At 42.8% G+C, this 16,391-nt stretch overlaps 1 protein-coding gene across 7 annotated transcripts in view; it reads right to left on the bottom strand.

The window, feature by feature from the left end:
* LOC110502777 (RNA binding protein fox-1 homolog 3) overlaps positions 1-16,391 on the bottom strand; it is a 739,581-nt gene that overhangs the window by 26,111 nt on the left and 697,079 nt on the right. For 6 of the 7 annotated variants that reach the window (XM_036960469.1, XM_036960467.1, XM_036960465.1 and 3 more), the window contains 4 exons: positions 16,265-16,318; positions 10,764-10,856; positions 8,369-8,429; positions 6,315-6,368 (listed from right to left, as the gene is read on the bottom strand). In XM_036960469.1, the coding sequence (XP_036816364.1) occupies positions 6,315-6,368; positions 8,369-8,429; positions 10,764-10,856; positions 16,265-16,318 (262 nt within the window). The remainder of the gene's footprint in view (positions 1-6,314; positions 6,369-8,368; positions 8,430-10,763; positions 10,857-16,264; positions 16,319-16,391) is intronic. The other variant, XM_036960470.1, reaches the window with a different exon arrangement.

Genomic DNA, 16,391 nt, shown 5'->3' on the forward strand with positions numbered 1-16,391 from the left:
GTGTGTGTGTGTGTGTGTGTGTGGTTGTATTGTGTGTGTGTGTGTGTGTGCGTGTGTGTGTGTGTGTGTGTGTGTGTGTGTGTGTGTGTGTGTGTGTGTGTGTGTGTGTGTGTGTGTGTGTGTGTGTGTGCGTGCGTGTGTGCGTGTGTGTGTGTGTGTGAGCATCAAGGTTCTCAAAGTTTTGTGTTTTTATATTTGTTTTTATTTCCATTTGTTTTTTAAGATTTCTATTAGAAATTCAGTTTAGTTTCAGTTAGTTTGTATTTAGTTCATGTTTTATATAACCATTTTTTAAATGTTTTTATTATTTGGTTGTTTTAGTGTTAGGGACAGAAAGTAAGGTATCTGTGGGAGGCTAGGAGACATCTACAGTTGAAGTCAGAAGTTTATACACACTAAGATTGGAGTCATTAAAACTTGTTTTTCAACCACTCCACAAATGTCTTGTTAACAAACTATAGTTTTGGCAAGTCAGTTAGGACATCTACTGTGTGAATGACACAAGTAATTTTTCCAACAATTGTTTACAGACAGATTATTTCACTTATAATTCACTGTATCACAATTCCAATGTGTCAGAAGTTCACATACACTAAGTTGACTGTGCCTTTAAAATTATGTCATGACTTTAGAAGCTTCTGATAGGCTAATTGACATAATTTGATTCAATTGGAGGTGTACCTGTGGATGTATTTCAAGGTCTACCTTCAAACTCAGTGCCTCTTTGCTTGACAACATGGGAAAATCAGAAGAAATCAGCCAAGACCTCAGAAACAAAAATGTAGACCTCCACAAGTCTGGTTCTTCCTTGGGAGCAATTTCCAGACGCCTGAAGGTACCACGTTGATCTGTACAAACAATAGTACACAAGTATAAACACCATGGGGCCACACAGCCATCATACCGCTCAGGAAGGAGACGCGTTCTGTCTCCTAGAGATAAACGTACTTTGGTGCGAAAAGTGCAAATCAATCCCAGAACAAAAACAAAGGACCTTGTGAAAATGCTGGAGGAAACAAAAGTATCTATATCCACAGTAAAACGAATCCTATATTGACATAACCTGAAAGGCCGCTCAGCAAGGAAGAAGCCACTGCTCCAAAACCGCCATAAAAAACCCAGACTACGGTTTGCAACTGCACATGGGGACACAGATTGTACTTTTTGGAGAAATGTCCTCTGGTCTGATGAAACAAAAATAGAACTGTTTGGCCATAACGACCATCATTATGTTTCGAGAAAAAAGGGGGAGGCTTGCAAGCCGAAGAACACCATCCCAACTGTGAAGCACGGGGGTGGCAGCATCATGTTGTGGGGGTGCTTTGCTGCATGAGGGACTGTATATGGCATCATGAAGAAAGAACATTTTGTGGATATATTGAAGCAACATCTCAAGACATCAGTCAGGAAGTTAAAGCTTGGTCGCAAATGGGTCTTCCAAATGGACAATGACCCCAAGCATACTTCCAAAGTTGTGGCAAAATGGATTAAGGACAACAAAGTCAAGGTATTGGAGTGGCCATCACAAAGTCCTGACCTCAATCCTATAGAAAATTTGTGGGCAGAACTGAAAAAGTGTGCGTGAACAAGGAGGCCTACAAACCTGACTCAGTTACACCCGCTCTGTCAGGAGGAATGGGCCAAAATTCACCCAACTTATTGTGGGAAGCTTGTGGAAGGCTACCTGAAACGTTTAACCCAAGTTAAACAATTTAAAGGCAATACTACCAAATACTAATTGAGTGTATGTAAACTTCTGACCCACTGGGAATGTGATGAAATAAATAATAGTTGAAATAAATCATTCTCTGTACTATTATTCTGACATTTCACATTCTTAAAATTAAGTGGGGATCCTAACTGACCTAAGACATGGCATTTTGTACTAGGATTAAATGTCAGGAATTGTGAAAAACTGAGTTGAAATGTATTTGGCTAAGGTGTATGTAAACCTCAACTGTTTGTGTTGTAAAGTTTTTTTTGGGGTGGGGGGGGGTGTCACTTCTTGCCACTGTGCATAAGTTAATGAGCCAGGTCATAGGTTAGATTATGTTTGGTGTAAAGGTAGATTCAGTGAGATGACGAAGATGCACCCAGCTGTTTTTGGCCCATAGATACCTACGTTGTAGCAGCGTGAAGTGCACCCATGCCCATGCGCAGATACTCTGTGTGACTGTGTGAGAGCAAAATCCTGCTCACCTCAATGGGCGTGTCCCTCTGCTTAGTCGCCTGTCAGATCTTACAACACCTGGATTTTACGTATCAGCTAACGCTAACGCGTTTCCCTGCATGCATCAACCAATGGTTGAGTGGCACGTCATCGACTGTGCGGTCGGGCACCAGACTGCTATACCATATGATGTGATTAGCCAATACATATAACAGTATCTAGATCTGGCATGTGTCAGCAACGTCTGAGCAGAGGAACATGAGCGATATCTGAGGTGCTGCTCATGGCAACATCCTATCGCTGAGTCTACCTTGAAATTCAAGTCAATCTCTATGTGACCCGCCAGATCGAGAAGCTTGAAAACCCCAACTAGAAAAAAAGCCTGATTGAAAAACCCATTCAATTTTTGCCCAACATTTTGAGAAAAAAATCGAAAAACTAAAACTGAACATAATTCATGACAATTTCTTTTAGTTCGTTTTGGAGTCAAGGATAATAGTTTCAGTCTGGTTTCAGCTTTTCAAACGGGTTTGTTGATGATTTTATTTACAGTTTCCTAAATTGTTTATTCATCATTCGTTCTTGGTTTAGTCTTCAGGAACTGTAATAACCTCGGTGTGCATATGTATTATTGATCAGCGTTTGGGCTTGTGGAGGATTGTGTGAATAAGCAACATTTTGTGAGTTGCAGGTACGTGAGGTTTTCTGTGTTTCTGTGTTTATGAACATGCAACACGTAACTATAACACAGTTTGTAAGAAAGTTCCTAAAAAAATGCTTCTCTGTGACATCACAGGGTGGGATTATAGTACGTTTCTAGACACAAATCTCATAGTGTTTGACGATCACTATTTTTTAAACGTTTTAACGTTTTGATTATGTCATCGGGTAGAACGTCTTAACTTTCATATGTTCTCCTACAACATGTATAAAAGCACAGTTTTCATATGTGTCGAGTATTATGCTGGAGATAATGCACATGAGGTTGAAAAGTGGTGGAATTTCCCTTTAATAAACATGGCCCTGGCTTTCTGCATTACACCACAATTTACCAGCAGACTGCTTCCTCATCTGTCTGAGTCGTACTGGAAGACTGCTCCTATACACCAGTCTAGTCTGTCTACCCCGTGGTCTGTGTGTGTGTGTGTAGAGCCTGTGCTTGGGGACAGTGACAGAGCGTTAGCGTCTGATTATGCTTAATTAAGCCTTAAATCTATCCTTAGACAATTAAAAGAGCCTTCTACACACATTACCACAGCAATCACACACCCGCACACACAATTTGCTCACACTGACATACACAAACACACTGACATAAACTCACACTCACATAAACTCACACTCACATAAACTCACACTCACACCCTCTCATTTTATTACATAAAGAATACATTAAATTGATTCAGCAATAAAAGGCGGGTCAGCAAATGACAGCGACCTCGTCCACGTTGGACCAATCAAATCATGGCAGAGTGATGCACTCCGAAGTCAAACTAATGTCAACCTTCCAACTTGCAAATTTTTCAGCATATGTTGAAAAGCCCCTTGTTATTTCTCTGCCTGCGCTTTGCATTTTAATCTTATTTGTTGTGTTTTGGAGAGCTCCCTGCTAAACTGTATGCATATACTCAGACTAGCAGACACAAACACACATATACACACACACAGTGTGCAAACACGCACACACACACACCATCTCTGCATACACTAGGCCTAGGACACAGTCAATCAATCACTATTACATTTCTCTCATTGTCCTTCATGCCCCGCAGTCTACTCCACTCAGTCAGTCACACACACACACACACACACACACACACCCACACACACACACACACACACCCTCAAAAACGCACAATGATTAAATAATGAAGTGCCTCCCTATTCAACCCTACTCCATAAGTTAAGAACGAAGTGACCATTCTCGCCTCATATCCATGTGTGTGAATGCATGCGTCTATGCTTGTTTGTGCAAGTGTGAGAGTGTGTGCGAGTGTGTACGTGCCTGTGTGTAGTGGATTCATAGTAGATTTGAGTGGCCGGCCGCTCTCGCTCTCTCTCTCTCGCTCTCTCTCTCCCTTCTCTCCCTTCTCTCACCCCCCTCTCCCCCCTCTCTCTTGCTCTACTCTCTCCTCTCTCTCCTCTCATCCGTCATTCTTTCTGAATGGGATTTGAACACAATAAACCTGTAGCCGACTGCAGGAATGGAGACGGAGTGTTCTGTCACACACACACGATTTATGGGCCCCAATTCCGCTGATCCACGCTCGGAACGCCACACTGATAAAGAGTGATTAATGGCCGTTACATCCCGCTCTATTCCCGCCTAAAGTAGATTAAATGCAGCTATAATTATTCCAGAAGAAATCCAGACCCAACACTTCCGCTACAGGATTTTTTTCATTTTTCATATTTAAAGGGGAGAGGAAAGGAAAGGAGGGAGTAAGAAGACCAGTGGAGGGAAGGAGGGAAGGAGGGATGGGAGAAGTGAGGGAGGTACTGTCGGTTGTTTTGTAAGTAAAGCTGGGATATATTTTCCTGTGATATTCTCCCTGCATCTTCAGGTAGGAATGGTGGACGCACGCATACACTTAAACACACTCCTCCACCATGGGATGCCACATGGGACTTGCAGAGGCATATGGTATCGTTTAGGCTTGGCAAACTTTACTGGCATGTTTAAGATGACTCGAGACATTAACATGCTATCAATCAGACAGCCAGCCGGTCGCCTCAGCCACACACACAGAGAAGGTGGCCTACTGTGTGTGTGTGAGTGTGTGTGCGTACCTACGTACACACGTTCACGTGCATACATCTAGGGGTTAGGGTTGAGAATCAGTGGGGTTGGGGTTGAGAATCAGTGGGGTTGGGGTTGAGAATCAGTGGGGTTGGGGTTGAGAATCAGTGGGGTTGGGGTTGAGAATCAGTAAGGTTGGGGTTGAGAATCAGTGAGGTTGGGGTTGAGAATCAGTAAGGTTGGGGTTGAGAATCAGTGGGGTTGGGGTTGAGAATCAGTGGGGTTGGGGTTGCTCTGAGTTAAAGGGTGGGGTTTGACTGAGAGGTAGGTTGGAGGTGGGGGAGGAGAGCGGAGGAGAGGAGAGGGGAGGAGAGCGGAGGACAGGAGAGGAGAGGGGAGGAAAGGAGAGCGGGGGGAGGGGAGGGGAGGAGAGAAGAGGACGGGAGGAGAGGGTAGGAGAGGGTAGAAGAGGGGAGGAGAGCATAGAAGAGGAGAAGAGGGGAGGGGAGGAGAGCATGGGACGGGAGGAGAGGGAAGGAAAGGGGAGGAGAGCGGAGGAGAGGAGAGGAGAGGAGAGGAGAGGAAAGGAGAGGAGAGAGAGAAGAAATAAAAGAGATAGATGGCTTCTCTGTGTCAGGGCTGTTATTTAGAGCTTGGCAGTAAAGCTGTCTTGGAATGAACAGATTTCAGTCTAATGAGCAGAAAGGAGCGCAGTTAAAGACACCAGGCAGTCTCAGCACTTCCTCTAAATGAAAGCAGCCTCTCCGCCAAACACACACACACACACACACACACACACACACACACACACACACACACAGGTTTATGCATATACTCATGAACTCATTAATGCATGAATGCACAAAACCCCACACATACCTGCATGATCACATGATCAATTCAACAGCAACAGAATGAGAGAGAGAGAAAAAGAAAATGAAAGAGAAAAAGAGAAAAAGAGAGATGGAGAGAAAGAGCGAGAAGAAAGAAAGATAGAGAGAAAGAGAGAGAGCAAACTAGAGACAGAAAGAAAGAGGAGAGAGAGAGAGAGAGAGAGAGGGGGGGAGAGAGAGAGAGAGAGTGAGAGAGAGAGAGTGAGAGAGAGAGAGAGAGAGAGAGAGAGAGAGAGAGAGGAAGGAGAGCGAATGCGAGAGAGAGCGAAAGCGAGAGAGAGAGAGTGAGAGAGAGAGAGAGGAAGGAGAGCGAAAGCGAGAGAGATCTGCAGATTTTGGGCTCTAGTTTGGAGCCTGTATAGTCTGTGGGCCTATCGTGTAGTCTTTGTGTGAGTCTGAAATTGTGTATAGTCTGTTCGCCAGATAGTCTTTAGGACCAAGTATAGTTGTACTCTGATAGTAATGTGTTGTATTGTAGTCTATTGTAGTGTTTGCATCAGTGGAGTTTTACCTGCATACAATTCAGGACCATAGACAGCTCCCACCATGGGGTTCAGCTTCCAGCCTATAGAAAACACACAGGGAGCGGTAGACTAACGTTAGCTTAGCATCCCATTCACTTAGACTGACGTTAGCTTAGCATCCCATTCACTTAGACTAACGGTAGCTTAGCATCCCATTCACTTAGACTGACGTTAGCTTAGCATCCCAAAACATTATATATTTTTTTAGCAGACGCTTTCTTTCTGTGTAGCATGGTGCGGTGGTGGGAGGAGTGAGGGATAATAAAAGACAAGAGGAGAGCCAGAGGAGAAGAGAAGTGTGGTGGTGTGGTCCAGTGACAGTGACGGATGGCGAGCCGTTCAGGCCTCATTCTCTCTGTCTGCACCACTCTAACCCTCCTACAATGGAGGGATGTAGGAGTGGGTGGAGGATGAGAGGAGTGCTGACATGTCTGGCTGATTCATTCCTGGCCTCGTCTCTCTCCTCCATCTCTAACTTCCTCTCTCTCTCGATTTCCCTCTCTCTCTCAGGGTGATCACAAAAAATAGACTGCTATTTCAGACATTTGTAAAGGTCCCGAGAACGTCGATATGTGCCTTCTTCGGCACTGACAAAAAAAAAGAGAAAAAAAGAAATTGCCCACCACTGGTCACGAAATCATGATGCACAAAGTCAGAAAGCACTGCTTAGACCACTACACCACCACAGTTCCCAATGTGCTAGCAAGTCGCGAGAATACCTGATGATATCTGATGGTAATAGTGCCTCGTTTTGTATTATTTTGTTTTAAGCCGTCCCCAAACCATAACCCTAACCACTCCAAATGAATATCTAAATTTAACCCTTTGAGTTGTGCCTGTTTTGACTCTGTAACCACGCGGAAATAATCCTGTAACCATGCGGAATTAATCCTGTAACCATGTGGAATTAATCCTGTAACCATGCAGAATTAATCCTGTAACCACGCGGAATAACCACGCGGAATTAATCCTGTAACCATGCGGAATTAATCCTGTAACCATGCGGAATTAATCCTGTAACCACGTGGAATTAATGCTGTAACCACGCGGAATTAATCCTGTAACCACGCGGAATTAATCCTGTAACCACGCGGAATTAATCCTGTAACCCCACGGAATTAATCCTGTAACCACGCGGAATTAATCCTGTAACCATGCGGAATTAATCCTGTAACCATGCGGAATTAATCCTGTAACCATGCGGAATTAATCCTGTAACCATGCGGAATTAATGCGTCAAAAATACGATCATCCATAATGCGTCGAATTTCAAAGGGAAACTATGAGATCTTGTTGCTCTCTCTCCCATCAACATGAATGAGTGTCAGAGAGAGAGAGCGAGACAAACCTTAAAACCCTTTCAGAATGAGCCCTGGCTTTTTATTTGCTCCATCCACTCATCCACTCATCCACTCACTCCTTCTCAACAAATTCACTTTTCTCCCCCTCCCAACACTCTATCTCCTCCTTCTCTCCTTATGGTCGAACCAATTCCCCTTTCCCTCTTTGTTCTTATTATATTAGGAGATTTTAAGAGATGGTCCCCGTATCATCTCCTAGCTGAGAGGCAAGTCATGCTTAAGGCCAGATGGAATCAGCAGAGGCAAAGTTTCCAAAAACCCTCCAGAAATGATTTCAAATGAAGAAAGTCTTGCAGAATTCAAATAAAAACCAACCAGCCTTCTTAAAAAGTATTAAATTATTAAATGATTATAATAATTAACAACCTGAGTTGCTGCAGTCATGGCCCTGATCATGGTTTAGTCATCATAGGGTTAGAGTCTGGGTCACTGAATATGTATTACATCATCAGCTTAGTAAATATAGTACATTTAGCCTCTGATCTGTCTAATCTGTCTGTATAAAGCACCAATGTCTGTCTGTCTGTGGCATTGAGATGGAAGGAGGAAAGGGCGGAGGAGGTGGAGAAAGAAGAAGTGGGTAGGAGGAAGTAGGGAGGGGGTAAAGGAAGAGGAGGGAAGGATGAAGGGGAATGTGTGAGAAGGAGAGGAAGAAAGAGGAGGATAAGGGAAGAGCTTACCGTTTGTGTAAGGGTTTGACACCTTTTTGTTTGTCATTACTCGTGCTGTTGCGTTGTTGACCTGTGTTCAGCGATAGAGATTAGACAGTTAGAGAACACACACACACACACACACACACACACACACAAAGCACATTTGAGATCAGAATTTTGCAACACTTTCTTAGAAATTATATAAATTATATGTGTCCCACCGAAATAGTGTTAAACTAACACTTTTCAAGGTGTTCACAAACTAGCATCACTAGAATGTTAGTCCCTAACACCATGGGTGTTGCCAATTCCGACTTCAATGAACACTTTATAAGAGTTAATGCTGTTACACTCAATGTTTGGGAAAAACACGTGTAGTGTTAGAGTTATTATTATTATTATTTTTTTAACCATATTTCCCAGCATGCCTTTCAAGTGACTGTGAGCGATACCCAACCATGACTGTATTTGTTAGTGATAGAGAAATGGTTGTTCTATTCAAAAACTTCCATTTTAAAAGCTGTCACCAAGTGATGGTCTAAGAGAATGTTTTTAAGCATTTTCTGACCATAAATGAGAGTCAGAATGTACTGGCTTATGGGTAACGGTAGACCTGCAAGTCACAGTTTGCTTGTGAAATGAACTTAATTGAGTAACAACAATACCAAGCAGTGTTGATTCCGCTGTGGTTAAAATAACACATAATTTATTCACCACATATGGAGTCAATTCATATCCCACTGGTGTCATCACTAGAATCATCACTCAGATATGACACTCACACTTTTTACCTTAAAGGAAAATTCCACCCAATATCTTTTGGTATTTGTTTCATTAGTCCATTGTTGACATAGCCCCAAAATGTTTCCCAAAATGCATCATATGGGGATGATTTCTATCAATTGAAAGTTACATATCTCGAAAACTTGATTTCTGACAAGCAAAACATTTTCGGACTATATTTTGGGACTAATGAAACAAAACACACACACACACACACACACACACACACACACAGACACACACACACACACACACACACACACAGACACACACACACACACACACACACACACACACACACACACACACACACACACACACACCAACTGCACATCAGAGCATCATTCTTGCAGGCTCATAATATAGTTACAAGCCTGGCTAGCAAACCATGCAGCAAGACATGGTTAGAATAATATATCACCAGCATCATATGAACCTAAATCCTCTTAGATGTCTGAGCTTTAGTCTTCTTCTAAAGGAACCATTTTCTGCAAACATCTCTATCAATCACTTAGGGGCCTCTCATTCTAAACAGAAATGTTAAAGTTAGTTTTTTTCTCTCTCTCTCTGAGGTTGCTGAGGGAAAAACAGCTCACCCTCTCGCCCTGTCCCTGGCAGCACCGAGTTGAGTTTAGCATGTTTTCCTAGCTTGCCTTGTTAGCGTTTCCCTTTGCTGCTAATTAGTGCTAATGGCTTTCATTTCCAATGGGCCAGCAGAGGTCATTTACCTTGAGGCTACGCTAGGCTATGCTAACGCTACCGTAGCCCGTGTCTGATTTGATGTATGGGCCCAGGTATTGTTTATACATTACATAGATTATCTTAATGGGGGCAGAACGACGGCGGATGTGAAAAAACACCCTGAGAGAGGGGGAGAGAAAGAGAGAGATATATAGAGACTAGGTAAGTAAGTGAGAGAGAGAGAGAGAAAGAGACAGAGAGAGAGAGAGAGAGAGAGACAGAGACAGAGAGAGCGAGAGAGAAAGAGCGAGCGAGAGAGAGAGAGAGAGAGAGAGAGAGAGAGAGAGAGAGAGAGAGAAAGAGCGAGCGAGAGAGAGAGAGAGAGAGAGAGAGAGAGAAAGAGCGAGCGAGAGAGAGAGAGAGAGAGAGAGAGAAATAACATCTATATTTTTTGCCCTGGGGTGTGTAATATAAGCAGGGGTGTTTTGGATAAACAAGCGGGATTTAAAGCAACGTTGGCAGCACTTTGATACCCAGAGATTGAGTTAATTTAAACATGAGCCGGAGATGGAGAGAGAGCATGTGTACGTGAGAACAGCAAGAGAGAGGACTTCAAACTGGCGCATACATCAACCTCAAGTTTGTAGGGATCTGAGTGTTCTGCTCTGCTCCTTCAGTATCAAACACATTCTGATCTAATACACATGCCCCTGGTAAACATACACACACACATGCATGCAGAAGAGACATGTAAAGACGCACAACACGTGCGCACACACACGCACACTTACGGCTCAGAGTTCAGCATTCAGCATGCAGCGATCAAGGTGCAGCAGGCAGAGGGAGAGAAGGATGGTGGAGGAGGAGAGAAGAGGGGGTGGTAGGCAAGCACCGTCAGGCAGAGGGAGAGAGAGAACAGGGGAGGGAGGAAGGGGTGAGTACAGGGAAAAGAAGGCACCTCTATTTTGCGTCCCTCTACGATTGTACCATTTAGTTTCTCCCGTGCACGGTCCGCATCTGCACTCGTTTCAAATGTTACAAACCCAAAACCCTGAGATCACCAGGAACGCAGAGAAAAGGGAGAGAGTGGGGAGATAGAGAGAGGGAAAGAGAGAGCGGAAGAAGAGGGAAAAAAGCAGGATGATATAAGAGAGAGAAAAGAAAGAAGAAAGAACACATGGCACAAGGTAAGTATCAGGAAGAGAAAGGGAGGTATTCAGCAGAAGAGAGATATGTGAGCAGGTTAGTGAAATTTGAGAAACACACGGTCAAGTTGTGCTGAAGAGGAGAAGCATGAAAACTAACTAGCACATCATTCAGAAACACAACCTCCCAACACTCCAACTATATGTGTGTGTATGTATGTGTGCGTACACACGTTTGTTTACCAGGTGATGCACATTCACTTTTCAACAGTCTTGTGTGTATGTGTGTGTTAGTGTGAGAGAGATCTCTATTCCAGAGGTTTCTGACAGTAGTCGTCCTTAGAAACATTTTGTTAAGGATCAGTTGGACATACTGTCATTTAATTAGTGGAGGGAGCGAAAGCCTGCTGACACACACACACACACACACTTACACACACACACACACACACACACACACACACACACACACACACACACACACACACACACACACACACACACACACACACACACACACACACACACACACACACACACCCAGTGTGGCGCTATAGGAGAGGGGACAGGTGCTACACACTGGGCCTCACACAGCTTGTACAGGAGGCCCAGCTCACTCAGGGAGCCTTGAGAATACTACACAGCAAATTCTCTAGTGTACATTCTCCAATGTAAAAAAATACATCATTTTACATTCAAAGTGTTGAGTCTGTGGACCCATACAGTCATTGGAACAGTGTTAAATTAACATAAGGCTTAGCGTAAAGCTTTATTCAAATATTTCCCTGAGTTCAAGTAGATTGTAGTTGTACCACCCATGACTGTATTTCTTAGTGACAAAGAGATAGGCTTCGCGGGAAGTCGTTTTTGGGTGCAGATTTGTATTTTATTTTGTGGGGGCTGAAAAAGTGTTTGTCTGTGCTACTGCTGGTTATATTGGTTCCTGCTGGTTATATTGGTTCCTGCTGGTTATATTGGTTCCTGCTGGTTATATTGGTTCCTGCTAGTTATATTGGTTCCTGCTAATACAGGATTAGTGAAGACCCAGTTCACAACTTTTGAGAGAATTTAAAAAATATATATATTAATATTTGTTATTATTACGATATTTTTCGGCAGCTATGGACAGAGACATGATTGTTGATTCAGCTCCGAAGCCTGCTTTGAAATAACTAAATAGGTACTTTGAAGCAGTGTGCCGATGCTTGTATCACTTTATCAGAAGCACATGATCGATGTTTTGTCGAACAACCACCTGATTGGTTTGGTATTGGTTTCGGTAAAAGAGCCAAAAAAGCTACCCTGCATAGCTTGTGCGACATCATCTATAATAATTTGGCTGTTCTAAATTATTTTGACCAGCAGGTGCCACTACTGTACAACATGTTGATCAAAGCCTTGCGTAATTAGCCTTTTTTTCAACACAATTGGCTGGAAATACTCAATGCTTCAGGAAGCTTAAGTTCTCCATCACTAGCAAACATGTTATCATAAAAAAACAGACTTATTTGACACAATATCATACGGATTTCATAATGTCTTATTTTGAGAACCTAGTTCTACCCTAATACATGGGCTTGAAACCATACACAAAACCACACCCAACATTATCATATTTCCCTGCTCTATTGCACTTTGATTTTTTTTTTTTTTCGATATACAGTGGGGAGAACAAGAATTTGATACATTGATGATTTTGCAGGTTTTCCTACTTACAAAGCATGTAGAGGTCTGTAATTTTTATCATAGGTACACTTCAACTGTGAGAGACGGAATCTAAAACAAAAATCCAGAAAATCACATTGTATGATTTTTAAGTAAATAATTAGCATTTTATTACATGACATAAGTATTTGATACATCAGAAAAGCAGAACTTAATATTTGGTACAGAAACCATTGTTTGCAATTACTGAGATCATACGTTTCCTGTAGTTCTTGACCAGGGTTGCACACACTGCAGCAGGGATTTTGGCCCACTCCTCCATACAGACCTTCTCCAGATCCTTCAGGTTTCGGGGCTGTCGCTGGGCAATATAGACTTTCAGCTCCCTCCAAAGATTTTCTATTGGGTTCAGGTCTGGAGACTGGCTAGGCCACTCCAGGACCTTGAGATGCTTCTTACGGAGCCACTCCTTAGTTGCCCTGGCTGTGTGTTTCGGGTCGTTGTCATGTTGGAAGACCCAGCCACGACCCATCTTCAATGCTCTTACTGAGGGAAGGAGGTTGTTGGCCAAGATCTCGCGATACATGGCCCCATCCATCCTCCCCTCAATACGGTGCAGTCGTCCTGTCCCCTTTGCACAAAAGCATCCCCAAAGAATGATGTTTCCACCTCCATGCTTCACGGTTGTGATGGTGTTCTTGGGATTGTACTCATCCTTCTTCTTCCTCCAAACACGGCGAGTGGAGTTTAGACCAAAAAGCTATATTTTTTGTCTCATCAGACCACATGACCTTCTCCCATTCCTCCTCTGGACCATCCAGATGGTCATTGGCAAACTTCAGACGGGCCTGGACATGCGCTGGCTTGAGCAGGGGGACCATGCGTGTGCTGCAGGATTTTAATCCATGACGGCGTAGTGTGTTACTAATGGTTTTCTTTGAGACTGTGGTCCCAGCTCTCTTCAGGTCATTGACCAGGTCCTGCCGTGTAGTTCTGGGCTGATCCCTCACCTTCCTCATGATCATTGATGCCCCACGAAGAGAGATCTTGCATGGAGCCCCAGACCGAGGGTGATTGACCGTCATCTTGAATTTCTTCCATTTTCTAATAATTGCACCAACAGTTGTTGCCTTCTCATCAAGCTGCTTGCCTATTGTCCTGTAGCCTATCCCAGCTTTGCGCAGGTCTACAATTTTATCCCTGATGTCCTTACACAGCTCTCTGGTCTTGGCCATTGTGGAGAGGTTGGAGTCTGTTTGATTGAGTGTGTGGACAGGTGTCTTTTATACAGGTAACAAGTTCAAACAAGTGCAGTTAATACAGGTGACGAGTGGAGAACAAGGGGCTTCTTAAAGAAAAACTAACAGATCTGTGAGAGCCGGAATTCTTACTGGTTGGTAGGTGATCAAATACTTATGCCATGCAATAAAATGCAAATTAATTATTTAAAAATTATACAATGTGATTTTCTGGATTTTTGTTTTAGATTCCGTCTCTCACAGTTGAAGTGTACCTATGATAAAAATTACAGACCTCTACATGCTTTGTAAGTAGGAAAATCTACAAAATCGGCAGTGTATCAAATACTTGTTCTCCCCACTGTATATGATTGTGTGTGTACATTAATTGATTAACCTTGTGCTGCACAATGATAAATAACATACATTTTTCTAAACTAATTCAATCAGTTAGTTCGATTTTTTTGCACTCGTTACTGAAATGTTTGTTCCAGTGTAAATGCCTTAGCTAGTCTCCGCACAATGTTCCTAACCCTGTAATTTATTCTGAATGCAGATTGTAGCCAAATACAAATTCCAACTGTTGGATAGCCTAACTTTGGTTGGATTCCAATAGGAGTTACACATCACTTTATAAACCAGCATAATGGGTTGTAAAATTCAACATTCCCAGATTTTATAGAACTCCTGGTTGGATGTTTCCTGGAAGTGGAACCAGTATTATGGAAAATTTCAGAATTTTATGAACTGGGGATCAATTAAGTACCTATTGCTATATGTACAAAGGATGACCTTACAGGGTACCACTACAGCGCCAAGTGTTTGTTCCCCTTTAGGAACAAATCTAAACCCATTTTTACTTGAGCGTAATACAATTGCTTGAAAGTAATGGTTTACAGGCCACATCAGGTCTGCAAGTCAAATTATGGTGGCTTTTTTAAAACAATTTACTCGAAAGGCAAGGCACTCTGGGAAATATTTGAATAATTCTTTACACTAAGCAATAAGTTGATTTAACACTGTGTTGAATTAACACTCTCAGTGTAATTTTGTAAAAAACTAAATTACACTGGAGAATTTGCTGTGTAGGCCTCATCCTGAAGCTCACTCAGGAGGCCCAGCTCAGTAAGGGGGCCATGAGAGCCCTAGGCCTGACGGTGCAGCACACACACACACACACGTTGCAGCGGGGAGTTATGGTGGGAGCTAGGAGAGTTAACTGGGTCTGGGTATGAGAGCCATTAGATATGGCTGGTAAACAGCATGTTGGACAAGACAAGCCCCCAGCCCTCCAAGTCCTTTTAGCCTATGTCTATATCCCAAATAGCACCTTAATACCTATTTAGTGCACTACTTTTGACCAGTACCCATAGCACTAGAGAAATTGGGTGTCATTTGGGACATAGCCTATACACCCTACACATCCTGTGCTGGTAGGGCCATGTAATTAATTGCCTTGGTAGATAATGTGTGTGAACCGGGCGCTTCCCACTGCGGTGTGATCCTGTATAGGGGATCCCAGCCTATACTGCCTGATGCAAATAACACACAACTAATACATTGAAAGTGGGATTTGATGGCAAAATTAATCATTTTCACATTTTGTGCATGCTGCAAGTTCACCCTCTCTCTGAGTCTACTGTTTGTTTTTGTTTTTTTATCACGCACAAGTAATTAGCTTACATGAAGAGAGAGAGAGAGGAGTGGGCATTCTTCAAAGAGTGAAAACATATTGAATGCAAATTGAGAGAGCTTCTTATGGAAATAGAATGTTTATTCATGCTAAGCTGTGTTAATTTCATGGTGAGCAGAAGGAGAGGATTGTGGGTAGTGGAATAATACAACCTGTGTTTGCCATGGATATCTTAGATTCTTCTTCTAGAATGAGATAAATAATCAGGAACTGTTTTTCGGTTCCTTTGGGGAAAAGCGTGTTACGTAATTATCCTTCTACCTAGATGGTGCAGAAAATACAGAGTTTTTTTGAGGTTTGCAAATGTTAAAAAAAAGAAAAAAAAGAAAGACCTGTCTAAATGTACTTTCTGACAAATCTTGTTTGAGAAGTGAGTATTACTGTACCATGGAGTGGTAAGGAGGTGAGTTGGGACATTCATACTGCTCAGTAAGTCAGGATTAACACTGTCAGCATGAAGCTTACTGGACAAGCTGCATGTATGGAAACCAGGCAAGTGTCAGTATTGAGCTAAATGGCAGCGTGGTACTGTATGTCACAATGTATGGCAGGAGGGTACAATAGGGAACGTTGCCTGAAGGCAGAGGAGCCAAAGAAAAGCCAAGTAATTATTACACTGAGGAGGTAGGGACCTGGGGAGAGAGGGATGAAGAGAAGGAGAGAGAGCGAGAGAGGGAGAGAGAGAGAAATTAAGTGACACTAGTTACGGCACACTTACCTTGGAACCTCGCTCGTTAAAAATTATTTCCACGTCTAAAATCTTCCCAAATTGCTGCAGAGAGAGAGAGGGGGGAGGAAGAGTATGAGAAAAGGGTAGAGGGGAGAAAGAGACAGGAGAGTGAAAG

Source organism: Oncorhynchus mykiss, chromosome 23 (assembly GCF_013265735.2).
Source record: "Oncorhynchus mykiss isolate Arlee chromosome 23, USDA_OmykA_1.1, whole genome shotgun sequence".
NCBI lineage: Eukaryota > Metazoa > Chordata > Actinopteri > Salmoniformes > Salmonidae > Oncorhynchus > Oncorhynchus mykiss.